This window comes from Patagioenas fasciata, chromosome 5, assembly GCF_037038585.1.
Source record: "Patagioenas fasciata isolate bPatFas1 chromosome 5, bPatFas1.hap1, whole genome shotgun sequence".
In the NCBI taxonomy this organism is placed as follows: domain Eukaryota; kingdom Metazoa; phylum Chordata; class Aves; order Columbiformes; family Columbidae; genus Patagioenas; species Patagioenas fasciata.
Window position 1 is genome coordinate 59,623,576 of NC_092524.1, and position 17,629 is coordinate 59,641,204.

Genomic DNA, 17,629 nt, shown 5'->3' on the forward strand with positions numbered 1-17,629 from the left:
GAGAGTTGTTCTACATGTGCTTATCCCAAGCCTTCGAGGTTTTTGTGTGTGGTTTTGTCATTTGTTTTCGATATCAAGCTGCATGATTAAAGGAAGTTTTGGGGTGAGATGAATTAATTCTAATTAATATGTTTCAGAAAACTACATAATTTTTGTTAAAGAGAAGATCTGTTTACTATTACAGATAACTAAAAAATAATGCTGTGTTAGTTGTGTTGTTGTTTCCTTTTCTTTATCGTAGCAAGCCTTAATGACAGGGAATATTGCCTGCTGCAGAAATATGTGCTTTAAATTTGCACTCTGTGGGATAAATTTGCGCCCATCTCTTTAAGGAATGCTGTATATGATGCACTTTTCAAGCCTTTGTTGCCAGATTTCGCATCACTGAAGAAAGAACTTACCCAGAATGGAGTATCCCAAGCAGCCCTGGCATGTTCAATCAGCCAGCGAGGCCTATTTATAGTCTTTAGTTTGGAGTCTGACCAGAGCGTTCCTTCTGTGGTGTATCTGTACTGACTCTCTCTTTCTGTACAACATGTTTTCCATTACTTAACGTTGTGTTGTCCCAAGATTGTGAAGGGAAAAAAAAAGCCAATCAAATGTTACCTATATTACCTCACATGGCTATTTTAAAATGAATGTGAAGGAGTTTGAGTTGGCAATTAACTAGCAGATTTTTAGTCTGAAATATCTGGTATGTTTCTCTACTGTCTTTGCAAACTTAATAACAAGGTTGATGGGTGTGATTTGGTATGCAAAAAAACCCCAACACCCCCAAACCGCAAAACATACTTATTTGGCAGCTTTGTTTTCGTTGTGCTGACTTACATAGGGTTAAAATACTGCTGCACTTTTGAGATAGGTGTAAGAAATAGGTACACAGTTGAATATAAATCCATTGGAAAATCAGGCCCTTTCTTTACTGATGGGACACCGGTATGTTAACAGTGAAATGCATAATCTGTATGCTCTCATATTTAGCATTAGGAATGTTCCTTGCTGAATGTATTAGCAGATCAACACCTTTAAAAGTCTGCAGGCACAGCCAGCTGGAGAGAAAAGTTCACATGAGGTCATGTGAAAGTTTGTCTAGGCACTGATAACATTTGTCACAGAATGTTTCCCTACTTGAATTCGGTTATTTTAATAACATATTTTTAGTGTGCTTTAGAAATTGCAGTATCCTATGACTAAACCATTTATTTTTAGATTTAAAAGAGAAATACCTCACATATACTACCTGGTAGTTTTATTAATTGTATCCAGTGATTTTTTTTTTTTTTTTCTTGTAAGTTGTATTAACTTTTAATAATTTTTATGTGACTGTGTTTAAAGCTAGTCTAAATAAGAGTTCTCATTATTAGCTGAATTTGAAAGGAAAAAGCCAGGTTGCTAATAGTCTCTATGTCATTAGGTTCTGTAAAGCTGGTCAGCTTGTCCTGTGGAAATCAGCATGTTTGGGCCTGTGACACCAGTGGTGGCATTTATTTCCGTGTAGGAACTCAACCTCTTAACCCAAGCCTGATGCTTCCTGCGTGGATAATGATTGAGCCACCTATACAGGTAAAATGTTGATTATAGTTCTTTGTGTGGTTTATCTCTATGTATTTGAAAAAGAATAATTTTAACATTCATGGGAAACAATAGGGCCAGATTTTAAATGTGGAGCTAAAACTTTGTCCTACATGTTTAAATTCTACAGGATTTCTCTTTTACTCTATCCCACACCCCCAAAAAAAAGGGAGACAAAAAACCCTCAGCATCTGTATTATGGACTCTGAATATGCTACCTTATCACCATTCGTCTAATAGTTCCCAATACCTTTTTTTTTTTTTTTTTTTTTTTTTTTAAAGTGGAAGGTTTTGTTTTCTGTTCTTAATAAAAGTTTACTCTTGTTGTAACACAGCCACTTCATGGGCACATGATAGAAAATGCAGCCTTGAACCGTCCACCAGACACCTGCTGTACACCAGCCAAGGGGCTGGGCTGGCAAAGAGCACAGAGCAGGGGCTGTGGGAAGGCTCAGTGCTGCTGTGCCTCCCTCCTCCTTTATCCTCACCCTCCTCAGTCTGGAATGCTTGCCAGGGTGCTCTGTCTGGATTTAGAGATGTCCCTTATCACCCAGTGGTTAGTAAGCATGCAGTAGAATTGCAGCTCTGCTCATACCAGGAACAAGGGAGAAAACTTCATATCCTGTCTATGTTCCAACTGGGAGGACTGGAGTGGAAAGAAGCCTCCTAAAGTACCCTGGGAGCATCTTTTCTGAATATAGAGAATGGACAAAATTGTTTGTCCAGTATCTGGTTTCTTTTTTTTCCTAGTCTTTAAACTTCAATGCTTGCTTTCATTGCTGCTCTAATACTTTGCAAGTTAATGAAATAGGAGTAATCTGTGTAGTGGGTTGGTGCTGCTGTAATAGAGCTGACCTCTGACTGCTGATTTCATTCTTTGCTTCTTGGCATGAAATCACTTGAACTGTCTGCTGATCCAGCACAGTAGCACTGGATGTGTTTGCATACTTGATTTACATTATATAATGTAACAATTTCTCTTGAAGGTTTTGAAATGTGTGGTACATATTAAGAAATAAAAGTAAATCTGTGGCAGTGCAGTTGCAAGTTTATTTGTCTCTTACATCATTCACTTTTAGTTCTGCTTATCTCTCACCAGCCAATTATCAGTTCCTTCCTTGAATCTTGGGGTGTAACAGCAAAGAAGGGCAGGGAAAGAGGGAAATGAAACTGTAAATTTGCATCCCATCAGTTAGCACAGCTCTGGTTAGACTTGTCGCTCTATGCTGGGAATGTGGTCAGACATGGAGAAATGGCACCTTGCTTTGCAGAAGAGCAGAACAGACTGATAAATAAATACCAACATTGCTTGCAACAAGGGCTAGATTACACTGCTCATTCTTTGTGTGCTGCAGGTGGGTGTTTCTGATGGAATCTGGAAGAGACTTTTTTTCTTTCCTGCTAACAGAGAGTAGAGAAGCAGAAAGAGACTGAGGGTATCAGTGATGCTTAGACTGAGTTTGCCAAAAGGCAGGGAACTAAACTTGTGTAGTATCTTCTTACCAAAGATTTCTCTATCCAGGAAAATAGACCAACAAGCTGTTTCTCTACACTGATACTATATTGTCTGTACTAAGCGTATTCTCTACTCCTCCATTTAAGCAGGTTAAAGTACTCAATACAAAGGTGTTTGCAAGAAATTGGGATTTGCCATGGTTTGTTATTTAGCAGTGACTTCCTTATATAGAATGTCTTTAAGTGGACAAGGTTGAAAATCAAACTATTTCCTATTAGCTTATCGAGGAAGCTGGATGATGTTGCCTTCCAAAATGATAACCTGATCTCTAGAGCAGTGTCATTCTCTTTCCTGTTATCTTGCCAACACCTGACATTGCAAATTTATTGAGTCAACATGAAAGGGCAAAAATTCAAACATTCCTTGCAGAGATGATGAAAACTTGTGGGTTATGTGCTTGTTTTGAGACAATTCCAGCAGGTTGAAACAAGTCATTAAAGTACTGAAGGAGCAGCCATTTGTGCTTTTACAGAGGCTTAATGCAAAATAAGAAAACCTGTGAACTTTAAAATGATTTCCAAATGCTAGCTTAGTGTTCGGATAACAATCATAACAGATTGTCTGAAAAGTAGGCTATTCAGTAAACAGTATTTGCTTATTAGCAGTACCTTACTGTTAACTGTCCCTTAACTGACTTTGACACAGTTCATGCTGCCTCACTTTATTTTCAGAACAACAGAAATATTGTAAGGAGTATTTGTGAGCGATTCTGTCCTTTTCTTTTGGAAGAAGGAAATCAAAATTGCCTTTCACTTGTTTTAAGTACAGCAGCATTCTCAAATAATGTAATTTAAAACCAACTAGGGATATTTCATTCCCTAGTAAATGTCAGAGCCAATATGACTTGCCATATCCCAGATCTCATGACTCATGAGCAGCTCGTGAGCAGCTCCAGACTCTGCTTTTATGGTGTCACTTCTCATTAAAGGAGTGCTGCGGTTGCACAGCAGCCGTCTTTGCACAGCTTCACTGAGGTATTCAGAGACAATAGTTTTGATGAGATTTTACTCATGTTAAAATCAGTGTATATAATTTAAATTCACTCTTTTGTGTGTGATGCTGTGTGGTTGTTTTTTAATCTAGATTAAAACCATTTTCATTTGTTATTCTTCCCTTTGTAACTCCCTACTGCAGCATCTCTAGATATGAAAAATAACATTTTACGTTCTCTGCCCTCGCTCTTCTTTATTTTACTCAACACGTGAGAAGTGGTTGATAACATCATTGCAATATCTTGAGCAGTAGTAGTTCATATATAGATGTTTTCTGTGCTTCATCCATTTTGTTCTGCAATCTTAGAAGTCAAAACAATTATGTAGTTAAGCAGTTTTTTGGAAGTAGCTTTAACGACGTTGACAAAGCTGATCAAAATTCTTTGATGGAAATTATTTTAGTCCAGGACATAGAAAGTATTTTTCATTCTACTGTTAGTATACAGGAAAAAACTTACCTGCGGTAGCATGCCTCAATATACATTGTTTACTTTTTAAAAAATAAACAGGAATTATAAATGTTATTTATGTAGGTACTATAGAGTATGTTTCTACGTGTGTGCATGTGTATTTATGAAGATATAATGCTTTGCAGATTTCTAGCCTACAGAAATAATAATTAAAAATGAAATATAAAATTAATATAGTCAGTAAGACTAATTTGGATAATTATGGAGTAGAAGTTGGTTAAAAGTTAAAGATCATCAAATTGCTTTAAAAGGTCACCAGAAGTCGAATGCTTGTTTGAAAAGAATTCTTTGAACATTTCAGCTTTGATTTTTGGCACCTTCTGAAGAAGATGCAGAGACAAAATCTGATCTTGAGAAATGCTCACTTCCTACAAGTACTATTTAACATTAAAACTGGCCTTAACGACCACCTTCTCAGGTTTAGCTTAAGGGATCTATCAGATAAGCAAAACTTTATTTAAGAGGATTAAGGCAAACAAAGATCAGGACAAGTATTTGTAATGAGTGACAAATCATCTGTTTCTTGTAAGCAATCAGTCTTATTCTAAAAACACATTAAACATTTTATTAATTGCCATTTGCTTAATTGCTACTCTTTGCGCTTTTGTAACCAAAATTCATAGAGAATAGGATTGAAAAAGCAATTTTATTAGATTGAGAGGTTTATTTAAATATCCACATAGCTTGTCCGAACTGTGGAGCCAGATGGGTATTTCAGGAGATGTTTGCTCTTTGGCTCCTGTATAGAGCTTTTGTTGATCCTTTGTAGTTCCAAGAGTCTCAGCAGAAGAGAACCACTTAACTCACACTCAGTTGGCCGTAAAATGGTCTCTTGAAGTATGTACGTTTCAGGTGAGAGAAACTTTTGATTTACCATTCTTCCCATAAACAACCTAATAATAGTCTCTTTATATTTTAAGTTTAATATCATAGGTAAGAGAAGAAGGTCAGAATTCTAGGAGGAGCTATTTTTTTTTCTCTCACATACACAAATTAAGGCTGTTCGCACTTTCACTGTCATTCAAAAATTGTTAATACTACAAAGCAAATAGTTAAAAATATGATTTGAAATTTAGGAAATTCTTGTGTAATTCTGCAAAATCAATACATGTTAAATTTCATTTATTTTCAATACCTTCCTTTCTCTTAATCTGTTTTACGGATGAGTGGTGACGTGTTAGAAGTGGTTATCATGATCTTCGTTTCCTTTCCTCTCTTTATTTAAAGTTCTGCTTACAGTACAGAACACTTAATGCAAATCTGGAGACTCTCATCCCCTGCCATCTGCCTCATCTTTGCATTTTTCAGTGAGGTTTCTATTATTATTAAGGCCAGTTTTGTGTTAAGTGGCGCTTGCAGAGGAAGCGGTGAGCGCTCCGCAAGGTCAGATTTTGCCATTACATCTTTTTTGGTAGGCGAGCAAAATCAAAGCTGAAATGTTAGAAGGGTTTGGTTGAAATTATGTTCAAGAACTGGATAAGTGGACGGGAAGGGATTTTTCTGTTGAAAAAACTTCATAACTTCAGAATCATCTCTGCTACTTTTGAAACTCCTTGCATGGAAAACTGTTCTTTCTAGTGCATAATCCACATGAGTATTCTTTTCAAGTCTGGTTTTCACTAGCACAGACTAGCTTGCATTAGTTACCTGGTTGTTGCACAGGTATCTCCAAGTTGCTATGAGTTCTATTTTGGAGTGCCACGGTGAGATACAGAGGAACCATATATTTTATTAGACCAGTTCTGCTTAGGTTGGAGGGGTAATACACTCATTTAACCCCTGGTTATCTGTAGACCAGAGCAGATAGTCTATTGTTCCATGTATCTTTACTCATGTGAGGCCTCCTGAAGACATTAACAGGAAGAGGATTTTCCTGGAGGATGGCACTTCTCAAGGTGATGCAGAGAAAAACTCTTTAGCAGTAATCAGAATAGCTGTATCAAGGTGGGTTGCAAATGAGTACAGGAGATCAAAGCTCCTGCAGCTGTGTTATTTTGTTTAGCTGATTTAGAATGCCATAATGTTTAATTTCAAATATGTACAATTCTTCACAGGCATACCTTTCTTAAGAAGTTGTAAGTTACATAAAAGCTGCTTTAGATACTGAAAAAATGCAATTCCAGCTTTTTTGCTGAAGTTGCCTCATGCCAATTCCATTCCTCAGTTCAGTACTTATTATCTTCCCTTTTGTTGCTTGTTAAGAAAACTGCTGTCACTATATTTCACTGTATTTTTCTGCTTTGGTGGTTTAGCCTTCTGATATTTGTTTTAAGGCCTTGCTATCGCTATGTTCAGAAAAGCGTGCATGTAGCCTGTCACATTAGATAGCAATTATTATCAGCACCAGAAGCTTTAGATCACAAAAAGTGCACAAAATGAGATACACCCAGAAAACTGAGTGGACGGTCCTTCCATATCCTTTTGCAATAGGATCTCAAGGTGGCATATTTGCTTTTTGACAAGACTGGTTTACACTGAAAACAAAAATTGTGCAAAGAAGAACATTCTTTTTTCATACTTTTGTTTGGTCAGTAATAGGAAGCATCTTCACATCTGCTCTGTTCTGATGTGCCCATATTTTGGTTATCTAACACAGAATTATATAGTTAATTATTTTTCAGAGGGCTTAAGAAATGTATTTAACGTTCAGTAACTACGGTTACCATTGTTGAGTTTTGAGAGGTTTTTTAAAACTATTTTAAAACAAAAGCGTAACGGTAATTGTAATTGGGGGCTTAGCTTTTGTGAAACACGTTGGGACAGCAGAGGCGGGCGCTGAGCTCGGTGTGTGGTCAGTGAAGAGAACATCAGTGAGCCAACAAGTCTGTCCTGAGTAAGGACACTCCCTGGCATAACTGGTGGGCCCATCAGACCCTTGGACTTCGAATTAGGAGCCTGGAGGCCCCTCCCCATGGTGTGTTACTGTCTCCCCGTTTCATCATGACGATGTAAGCAGACAAGGTGCTGATGACCTGTCTTTGCAGACCAGCTGGGTGATGAGTTGCCTTCCCAGGGAGCTGGGCTGTGGTGTGTCTCCTGCTGGGATGGCCCTTCCTACAGAACCGCCAAATAGTCTGGTCTGTAGCAAGACCTGATTTAACTGAACCCAGCTAAGAAGTAAGCAAGGCCGGGGAGGTTGGGCTGTGTAGTCCAGTAAATGGATCATCCATCTGAGAGGCAGTGACCTCATTTCTGATCCCAGACCCCCGGACTGCTGCATTGCACGGCCTTGTATTTGGGAGCCACGCTTTACCTGAGACAGTACTTAGTCAAGAGCTTTAGCACTGTACGAGTACTACTACTGATTGTTCTATCCTGAGTGTGTTTTCAGTGTTCTTGTGGCTTACAGGATGTGTTTTGCATTCTGACACACTGTTACTTTTCAGAACTGGTCAACATTTGTTGATTTTTTTTTTTTTAAGTTATGACCTTTTTACCCCCTCCATGAGTTTGTGGAGTTTTCTGTTACAGGTGTTTGGGATATTTTTCCCCCACTCTGGTTAGATAAATGAATTGTAACAAATAAAGGTTATATATACATTTTTTCATAAAGCAGTGCAGTAATGAAATGGGAATTCCTGTTGCTATCAATGGTATGTGTCATTTTCATCACAAATAGGTTAAATAACATGGACAAACAGTAAAAAGCAAACCAGCAGAAAACACATCAGTTTAATAATAATTTAAAATTGTCAGAGCAAAGCAGAGCTGAGGCTGAAGTTGAAGAGGCATGGGTGTTCCTACCTTACAAAAATGCTTTACTTTCCTTGGTAAGGTATTTAAGTTTTGAAAACTAGAGAGGTGGCTTTACTGGCATAGCCTGCATGAGAGGAGGATGTTTTACTGATGCTCATTAAAGGTGTGTCTTTAAAAAACAAAAACAGAAAATGCCTTGGTTACTCAGCGCCTTGCTTATACACAAAGTTTTTATTACGTCGTGCTAAATTAGGTTCTCTTTCATGGGCAATGGTTGCACGTAGTTTTTACTTGACATACATTTCTGTAAAAACTTAGTCATTCTTTTCCTAATGCTTCAGTTTTTCAGTATGTTATTAAAGCTACCTGTAGTGGTAATACAGACAGAGTATCTCCTGCACTACAGTTTATAATCTTAGATGTAAGACAGTGTGAGGAGAAGTATGAGATGGTTGGGCAAACCTGAGCAGATCTGTAGTTTGTATGGTCTTTAAAGCAACTGCATTAAATTTTTAATTATTAACTGCTTCTAAGGAACTGTTGTGCTAAATATTCTGAAAGTGTTTTATGATTCTGTTGAGCTTTATCATGGAGAATAGTCACGTGGGTTTGCTATGACCTTTTCTAGGATTTGATGCTATGTGCTGTAGTCTTTCCAATGTTTCTGTGAGAAGAAACCTTGGAATAAGGAATTTAGAGTCAACAAAGGAGAGGTCAAGGAACTGACTCCTTGGCTTTACCTTTTCTTCCTGATTGAGCTGCCATAGGCTGGAGATATCCAACTAAGGCCTTCGTCTGTTTATTCACCAAAGGCAGAAAGTGGGGGAAAGGGTTATGCTGTTATTCTAAGGCTCCTGAGGAAAATAGTACTCCAGTTTTTCAGTCCGTAAATAATAATCTTGTTCTGACAATTCAATGGCAGCATTTCTGAAGAACACGTGCATTCCAGGAAGACTAAACATAGATTTGTAATCTTTCCTGCTCTTGTATACTGCCTTGAACTTTTCTGCAGAGAAGAAAGGGGCTTTTAATGTAGTAAGCCGTTCTCCTCAATGTCTGAATGCAAAACATTCAGGTCAGTGCTGCTCTTACGTTGCTCGTGCTTTCTTGGTATCTCTAATGCTGAAAGTGCTTTGTAGCCTTCATTCAAATGGAGCTCAGGAAATAATATGCAAATAGTTAGGCCTGTATTAGGGGCAGGTCCCCCTAAGTTGCAGCTTTTGTTATTCTGGATAATAGGATCTGGACATCTGTTAGCTGTGAAAATAGTCAGATTAGTCTGATATACAGGTAACGCTTGACACTGTGAGAAGTATCTGATCTGACCTTCTTACAGCCTGGTCTGGACCAGCTGAAGGTGTCTCTGGTTTGGCTTTTGAAGGTGAAGAGAACATTCATGCTGCTTGTAGCCACCAAGCTGTTATAAAAAAACTTGGGCTTGGACAGACTGAGAACCTGATGTTTAGTCTTCCTCATCCTGGATATTTACAGCATATAACAGAAATAGCGGAGGTCTGCTGGTACATGGACTCTGTGATTCTGAAAAGTGACGTGGAAAATGTTCTGCCACCTTTTATGTGTGCGTTTGTCCTTTCCTCCTCTACAAAGAAGTTGAACCGCTGTAATTTGGGTTCAGCTGTGACCAAAGCAGTTGCAATAAGACAACATTTTTGATTAGTAGGTCGAGGGAGAGCTACGTTAGTTTTTAGTTTGGATTTTGTTTGATACTATTGTTTAAATGAAGTTCTTACACAGCAGCTTATTTCTCTGTGGATTGCAGAAAGAAATGACTTTGCACAAAATTATAAAGCTGATGGACAAATCTGTAACTTAAATATGTTTAGCCTTGGCACTGTTTCTTGATATAATTTAACAATTTGTTGAACTGCTTCCTTCAAGTGTACTTCATTTTATCAGCATTGTTTTCTCATCAGACACGTGGGTGCTAGCAAACTGGTTTTCATTGTTTTCATTTGTAGCAAAGATAGTCACAGGTCTTAGTTTGCATTTTTAAATGTTGAAAGGCACATAGCCGGCATGTGTTGCAGTCCATGGTTGTAATAGGAAATCCTCAGCATTAAAAAAGAGAGCAACTGAGGATTTTGTAGCTGAGGTACAAGACCAGAGGATGGGAGGGTCTGCATTCAATCAGTCGATCTCCTGAGATTTTTTTTTTGAGTTTAGAAATTTTTGGCACCACAAGTAAGAGGAAGACAATGTTCCACCTTTTTAAAAATCAAATAACACCGAATCCAGTCATATTCCATAACAAGTCAATGTCTCATGGCGGTGAGTATTGTGAGTAAACCTATAAACAGATTTTGCTGCATCAACATCTGAGCAGGGTGGCTGAGAGACTGGTGAGAGATTCTTTAAAATTCCAAACTCTTCAGTAAATTACAAATATATTTCACAGTTCAAGTATATAAATCTCATGAATGCTGTTGGAAGTTAAACCAGCTGAGAAAAGGCTACGCTGAAATAATTTATTAATTTTCATGGTTAGCAGTCTCTGAAATGTTATCAGCAGATTTATACATTTGCACAGATGTCTCTCTTTACTGCTGTGAGAGAACTCTATTTAGTCTTTAACTGCAGCTGTAGAGATCTGTCTTGTTATATAGATTATAAAATACTTAAAGCATGCTAATGGTAATTAAAACTTAGCGAAAATGAGGGATATCTGAGATGATGTCGGCATGATTGTTCCAAAAAATGGTACATTATGTCAAGTAAGTTTTAAATTAATTTTATCCATTCTATCGAGAATACCTTTTGTTGTAGACAGCTGCTTTCTGGGTAAAAAACAGCCAAACAAAACCATACACAGAAAAACCCCAGCGGCAAACCCAGAGGCACAACCTCTGCAACAGGTTCCAAGAATTGCCTGTACTTGTTTCCCAATGTCTTGTTGCTGTTTTGTGCCAAAAGCTGCTGTACATGGTGGTATCAGGAGCCATCCTGTCAGCTGTGCCCTTCGGTGTCTGTTCACAGCAGAAAGCCGCAGGGGAGGGCGCTCTGGTAAGAGCACTGGCTGCTGCCATCAGCGTGTTGCCTGGATCCTTTACAATGAGAGTGAGTAGGAGGATTGTTTTATTGATGCGAGGTTATCAGGAAGAGCTAAGTAGCCTGAAAAAGGAAGAGAAGCTGAAAGTAACATACCCAGGCAGGTAGGGAAGCAGGAACTCGCCTAGAAAAATGGAGAATGAGAAGAATTCTTGGCCAGACTTGTAGAGATGTTACTTTGAACTTGATAATTTCCATTTGTTTCTTAGATATGTTGGTGCTGCAGAACCGGGTAGAGGTATTTGCTGTGATGATATTTGAAGCCGCAGTGGTATCCAAAACAACCTAGTTGAGCATCATGCAACTCCTTCCATTCTACCGCTCTGGGATGTTTTGTCTGCTTTTCTTAGCTTCCACTACCTGTAAATCTGTAGCAATGCAGAACCTTAGGTACTAGGTGTGAGCACTCAGTCTTTCTGGATGGAAATACTCCAGTTCTTTCTCAGGGAATTATTTTCTAGACAAATGACAGAGGAAGAGAGGAACCTGACACAGAGCAGTGGAGATCAAGGTGCACAAACCCCAGCATTTCAGTAACAAGAGTCAGATGAAGCTGCTTGGCAGTTTGTGAAGGGCTGCAGCTGGAACGTGCAGTGTATTGCAGAGGTGGAGCACAGACAGACACACTGGCAGTTTGTGGTGTGGAGGAGATGGGGGAAGAGTGGCAGAAAGTCCTAAATCTCAGGAAGAGGTGACTGTGGTAGAAGAACACTGCAGGGAGAAGGAAATAAAAGGCAAAGATCTCTTGTTATGTGATTATGTGCAGTGATTCAGTCTGCACAAGCTATTAATTGCGCAGCTCCCTTACTTGAAAACATGGTTCTACAAGAGCAGAGGCATGGAGAGGGATGAGATGAAGCTGGAAGCAGCACAGTAGCCGGGAACACCCCCTGACAGTGGTGTGGAGTCGGAAGGAGCCAAAGCCAAAGTAGCCATGGAAAGAAGCAAAGAAAAAAAGGAGAGGAGAAACAGGAACAGGGCCAGGAGTGAGGAGAACTACACTGAAGAGGCAGCAAGACCAGAGAGGAGAGTTGTGTGAGGTTTTGGGGTGTTATATTTTTGTTGTGGTTTGGGGGTTTTTGTTGGTTGGTTTTGGATATTTTTTTGTTGATTATTTTTCAGGATTTTTTTTATTGGTTGTTTTTTGGTTTCTTTGTTTTGTTTTGCTATACAGTAGTTTAGTTTACTTGTAATATGGCAGAATACCGATTAGAAAATAGACAGTTATATATTCTATGTAGTCAACACAGTGTCTTACTCTAAGTGTTCAAACTGCAGCCACTGTGAATTCACCATGACCAGAGTTAAACACGTCGTCAGGCCTCTGCCAGCCTCAAGCTTCCAACAGAGGGCAAGTACCTACTGAGAGCACAAGCATGAGAAGATAGTCTGTCAAAGGCCTTGCAGCCTGAATAGACAGGGCTGATTTGGTGATGCAAGTTGAACTTGGTTATAGCAGGTCAGAGAGTTGTTTGAACCAGAATTTTAAAAGCGAAAACAAAGCAGGTAGCTGTTATGTACACAGAAGGCCCATGTGGGGCTGGGTTGTGTGCTTATATACACATGCAAGTTATGCTCCTATATTCCTGGTCTTATACATGTAAAGAGCTGCTTGCTCTTGTATTTATCACTCTAGAAATTCAGCTTATGCCTATGAGGCTAAAGCAAGAAGTGCAGTGCTTCTTTGTGAGTTGATGACATATTTCACAGAATCACAGAGTAGTTGGGGTTGGAAGGGACCTCTGGAGATCATCTTGTCCAACCCACCTGCTAAAGCAGTTTCACCAGAGCAGAACACACAGGAATGTGTCTGGGTGGGTTTTTAATGTCTCCAGAGATGGAAACTCCACAGCCTCTCTGGGCAGCCTGGTGCAGTGCTCTGGCACCTTCAAATAAAGAAGTTTTTCCTCATATTCAGTTGGAACGTCCTTTGCTTCAGTCTGTGCCTAGGGCATCTTACTGTCTTCTTCAGTGACCTTATGAGGCTGATGTGGAGGAAAAAATCATTGTTCTTATATGTGCTTTATTTAAAGTACACACTTTGCAGGATGTTTGCTTTCCCTAAACCTGTCGGCTGATATATTTTGCTACAAAATCACCATCTTTATAATGCCCGTAAAGTGCTGTGGTCCGTAACACAGATTTTGAACAGTATTTAAGGCAGATCTCCACAGAAGCAGATAGAACAAGGACTGATCTGGACTGGGAAGTGTGTTTGCCACGCGTTTGCCCACAGCCGGTGCTGGAGGTGCTCGCCTGCAGCATGGCTGCTGGGGTACCGCAGGGACACCTGCCCTGAGTTCCACCATCGTGTTTCTGTAGAACGAAGCACAGGGAGAAGGCAGATCACCATTTCATGGCAAAGAGGAAACACTCAAACCGTGAAAACACACTGCTTGTATATGTTTATAAATAAAGCGCAGATTTAGTTATATTAGGAAAACTTCCAGGAAGGCAAGAGGAAAATATTGCACCTTGTGCATTTCAGTGGAGGAGTTCCCTCTTCAACTTGCAATTGAAACTGTACCTGATTGGAATAACAGTGGTAAAGCAAATACTAATAATATTAGACTTGGATGCTGAACATTAAACATGAGTATCTTTATCAGTAACTTTGATCGACTTTCATTCCTGTTTTTTTTTTCCATTTAGGAAGGGATTGACTTTTTGGAAAGTGGGCAATTTTATACATTTGCAAATAAAATGGCAGTTAAATTTCTTCCTGTTTTTAATATCTGATAAGTATTTTACTTCTCTTTTGTACTTTTGTGAAGAACAAGTGATACAATAGTACAAAGATGCAGCAGTACAAATGTTAAATACTGTGCTTAATTTTTATAGCCAGTGGGAATCAACTTGGTCAGCATTCATTCAAGTCCAAATGATCAGATGTTGTGGGCAATTGACAGCAAATGGAATGTCCACGTACGAGTTGGAATTACAGATGAAATGCCTGTGGGCACTGACTGGGAACACGTACCAGGTAAAAATGAATGCGTTAGTTCCTGGTTCTTTCTGCCATTTTCTCAGTGTTGCTTGTTTTTTCGGTTTTGTGTGGTGTGTTTTTTTTCCCCGTGTTGCTTTCTAAATTGCATAGCAATGCTTAAATAAATTTTCCATAGCAATCAAGTGTGCTTATTTATAGGAACATGGTAAAGTATTTGATAAGGGTTGTCTTTTAAAGATGGCCTTGGTTTTGCTTAAAAACACTGAGTGGTTAACTGAAGAGAAATTTGGTATTTTAAAAATGAATTTCCATTGTGTGTTATTTCAGGCTGCTGCCACTGAATTAGCAAATAGTACTGTTCCATTTCAGTTAGAACTAAAGCAGTATTCCTAAGCAACAGGAGACCACTGTGCTGTGGGAAGTCTTATATTTAAATGTGATACAATGTGGAGTTCCTATCTAGATGTGGCTAACAAAAACCTAGTGCTATTCTGCATGGATTTCTGTTAATCCTGTGTGCTAGGTGCATTTGAAATTAGGTAATTTCATTTTTGCCTTGCCTGTGAATAGAACTGAATTTTAGTTGTTTATTTTTAAATAGCTGTGTATTGATGCTGTCTGCTTTTTAAAGATTTTTCGCTGCATAAACGCGTGACCCTTGGTTGTGGAGTACTTGCTTTCTTGTGAAGAGGGAGAAACAAAAGGTCTACAACATCTATAACGTTAACCATTTTTAGATAAACTAAAGTCATAACTGTTGGATTATTCCCCTTGTGGTAGTAAAATACAGCAGAGACTCCAAAAACATGTTTGGAAGATCCTCTGATTGGTTGTTGCTTGTGGCTGTGGCCACATAATAAAAACGTATCCGCAGTGTGGTACCCTTACGGTCAGGAGATGCAGTGAATACAACAGCTGCAATTAAAAAGCTTTTTTGTTCACCAGTGCTTCATGTGCTGCGAGTGGCCTACTTTCTGTGTTCAGCTCACACGTGGCCAGGCGCTCAGACATGAACAGTATCTACACTGTTCAATTCAAAGTCAGTGTAAGGAAGTATGTAGTCCTAAATTGTCTTCTTGCCAGTCCTTTCTTAGAAAGCTCCCTGGCAAAACAGGTATTTCTTTGTGCCTTTTATAATCGAGAGCTCTTCTCTAGTATTAATGTATATATAAAAACTGTTATAATCTTGTCATCTTAATAAACTTTTCTGCCAGTGTATTTAGCACATAAGAAAGCCTGTGGTTATTCTCTCTTCATATCCAACTACCTTTAGGTTTGCAAGCTTGTCAGCTGGCTATAAGTACAAGGACGGTTTGGGCACGCTGTCCAAATGGAGATGTAGCTCGTCGCTATGGCATTACTGACAAGAATCCAGCAGGAGACTACTGGAAGAAGATTCCTGGGAATGTCTCGCGTTTAACAGGCAAGTTGGTTCTACACGAGGGTCCAAAACATTGTGATGCCCTCTTGGACGTCTGCCTGGTGGTGCTCGAGCTGCCCCCATACAGGGGGAGCTGCGCACTCTAAATGCTTTGACTGTGAGAGTTTCACCAAGGGTGCTTTTATTGCCTTAGTAAAAACCGTCTCTGGGTGTAATTAGGAAAATAGGTCCAAATATTATTTATTTAATGTTTATAACCGGAACCTGCTACCTTAATTAAAAGATGGCTAATTTATGCTTTGCAGTGACCCCTCTAGATGAACTGTGGGCGATCAGTACTTCGGGATCCCTTCTCCAGCGCCTCACTAAGACCTTTAGCCATTCCCATAGTTTGCAGAAAAATAATGACACTTCTGTTCTGCTTCACCCTGATGATTTTGAAGATGAATGGGAAGTGATATGACGTCTCTCAAGCTTGTGAAGCAGTGAAAAAAACAGAAGGACAAAATTTCCGTAATGTATATACAGAATGTTGGATCTGAAAGCCACTTATACTGGACCTGTGACACTGGCACTTTTGTATTGAAAAACTGAGCTGTTAAATAGCCCCCAGCTGTGAGTTCTGATGTTTGTTTCATTATCTCTTGGGAGACTCTTTAGGTGTGGCATACTCCAGTTGTTATACCGTACTACTGTAGAAGCTCCTTTGGAAATATAACTCTTAAGTTAATCTTACTAGCAATGAAAGTGACTGTTTCACAACAGCATGCACACTAATACATGTGTACTTATTTTGAGAAGGATTCTGTCGCATTAAATATTTCTCTACAGCAGAAACATTAAACATTTCTCAATTTCTTCTTGTACTTAGAACTCCAAACTGATGGGAATGCTTGCTGACTATTGTACATATATTTAGAATTGTTTTCCCTTGCAGCATGGAAGAAAATATGGCAAAGTATTTCTTAGTAAGATCTCATAAAATCATGATTACACAGCATTGGTGTTGAAATGAACTTAGTTTGATCCGTTTCCATATAAATATCTGCAAGGCTCTACTAACCTTTGTTTTCAAGAAATTTAGGTTCATAATTTGGCTTCATTCACAAGGGAGAAGTTTGGATTACACCTTATATTGGGGAATTTTGCCCATTTCACACAGCCATCAGGAAGCTGACAGATTTGGGGGGGTGGGTCCCACTTCGAAAGAGGAGGAAGTTGCATGTTGGGTTTTTAGTACAAAGCAGGAATGTACAAGGCAGCTTTCATAATTCCTGTTGTGCTGTATTTGTGCCTCCAGCCAGTGCTTTAATGTTTGGACTCAAATTGTTTTGAGCACCAAACTTGGATGTATTTAAACAAAAAACGGTAATTGATAGAATTACCTATATATCCCACTCAAAGTTGTGATATTGTGAGAAAATACTTAACAATATTCTGATTTTAGCTATGTTAGCTACATTTTGAAGTGTCTTATACTTAGCAGATGTTGCAGCAGAGGTATGTGATGAACTGAGAAGTAACCTAAGTTAATCATTGCAGTTTATTTTTCTTTAAATCTTCTTTAAAGATACCTCATCTTTTTAAGCAATATAACTGTAGATGAGAGAACTTGAGTTCGCCACGGAGGCGGAGGAGTTATTTTGTGTTCATTCTAGGCTTATAAATCATCAGATTGTTTTAAGCAGCTACTAACCAATACTGTAAAAGAGCCAGCTTCAGAAAAGGCCAAGAGTTTGCAAAGTGGGGATGTTTCTGTTCTGAGAACTTAATACATATGGAAAAGGATGTGTTTTCTTTTTAACCTCTGTTCTCTTTCAGAATAATTCATGCGTGTACTGCACTAAACTTGGAACAAACATGGTGCAAGGTGAGAATGTGAATCCATGGGGAGAGAACCAAGTTATGTCACTTTTTTTTTTGTAGCACTTGTGATACTGGCTGTCAGTTCTCAGTCTGATCTTTCAATCTTACAGGGAGGACAGGTTG

The 17,629-nt window shown here is 38.9% G+C and overlaps 1 protein-coding gene across 2 annotated transcripts in view; it reads left to right on the top strand.

Moving 5' to 3' along the window:
- The window catches only part of TECPR2 (tectonin beta-propeller repeat containing 2), a 42,662-nt gene extending 26,178 nt beyond the window's left edge, over positions 1–16,484 (top strand). For both annotated transcript variants that reach the window (XM_065838046.2, XM_071809656.1), the window contains exons 17-20: positions 1,415–1,563; positions 14,154–14,295; positions 15,533–15,682; positions 15,946–16,484. In XM_065838046.2, coding sequence (XP_065694118.1) covers positions 1,415–1,563; positions 14,154–14,295; positions 15,533–15,682; positions 15,946–16,103 — 599 coding nt within the window. In that variant the 3' untranslated portion in view covers positions 16,104–16,484. The remainder of the gene's footprint in view (positions 1–1,414; positions 1,564–14,153; positions 14,296–15,532; positions 15,683–15,945) is intronic.
- The last annotated feature ends 1,145 nt before the right edge of the window (positions 16,485–17,629 follow it).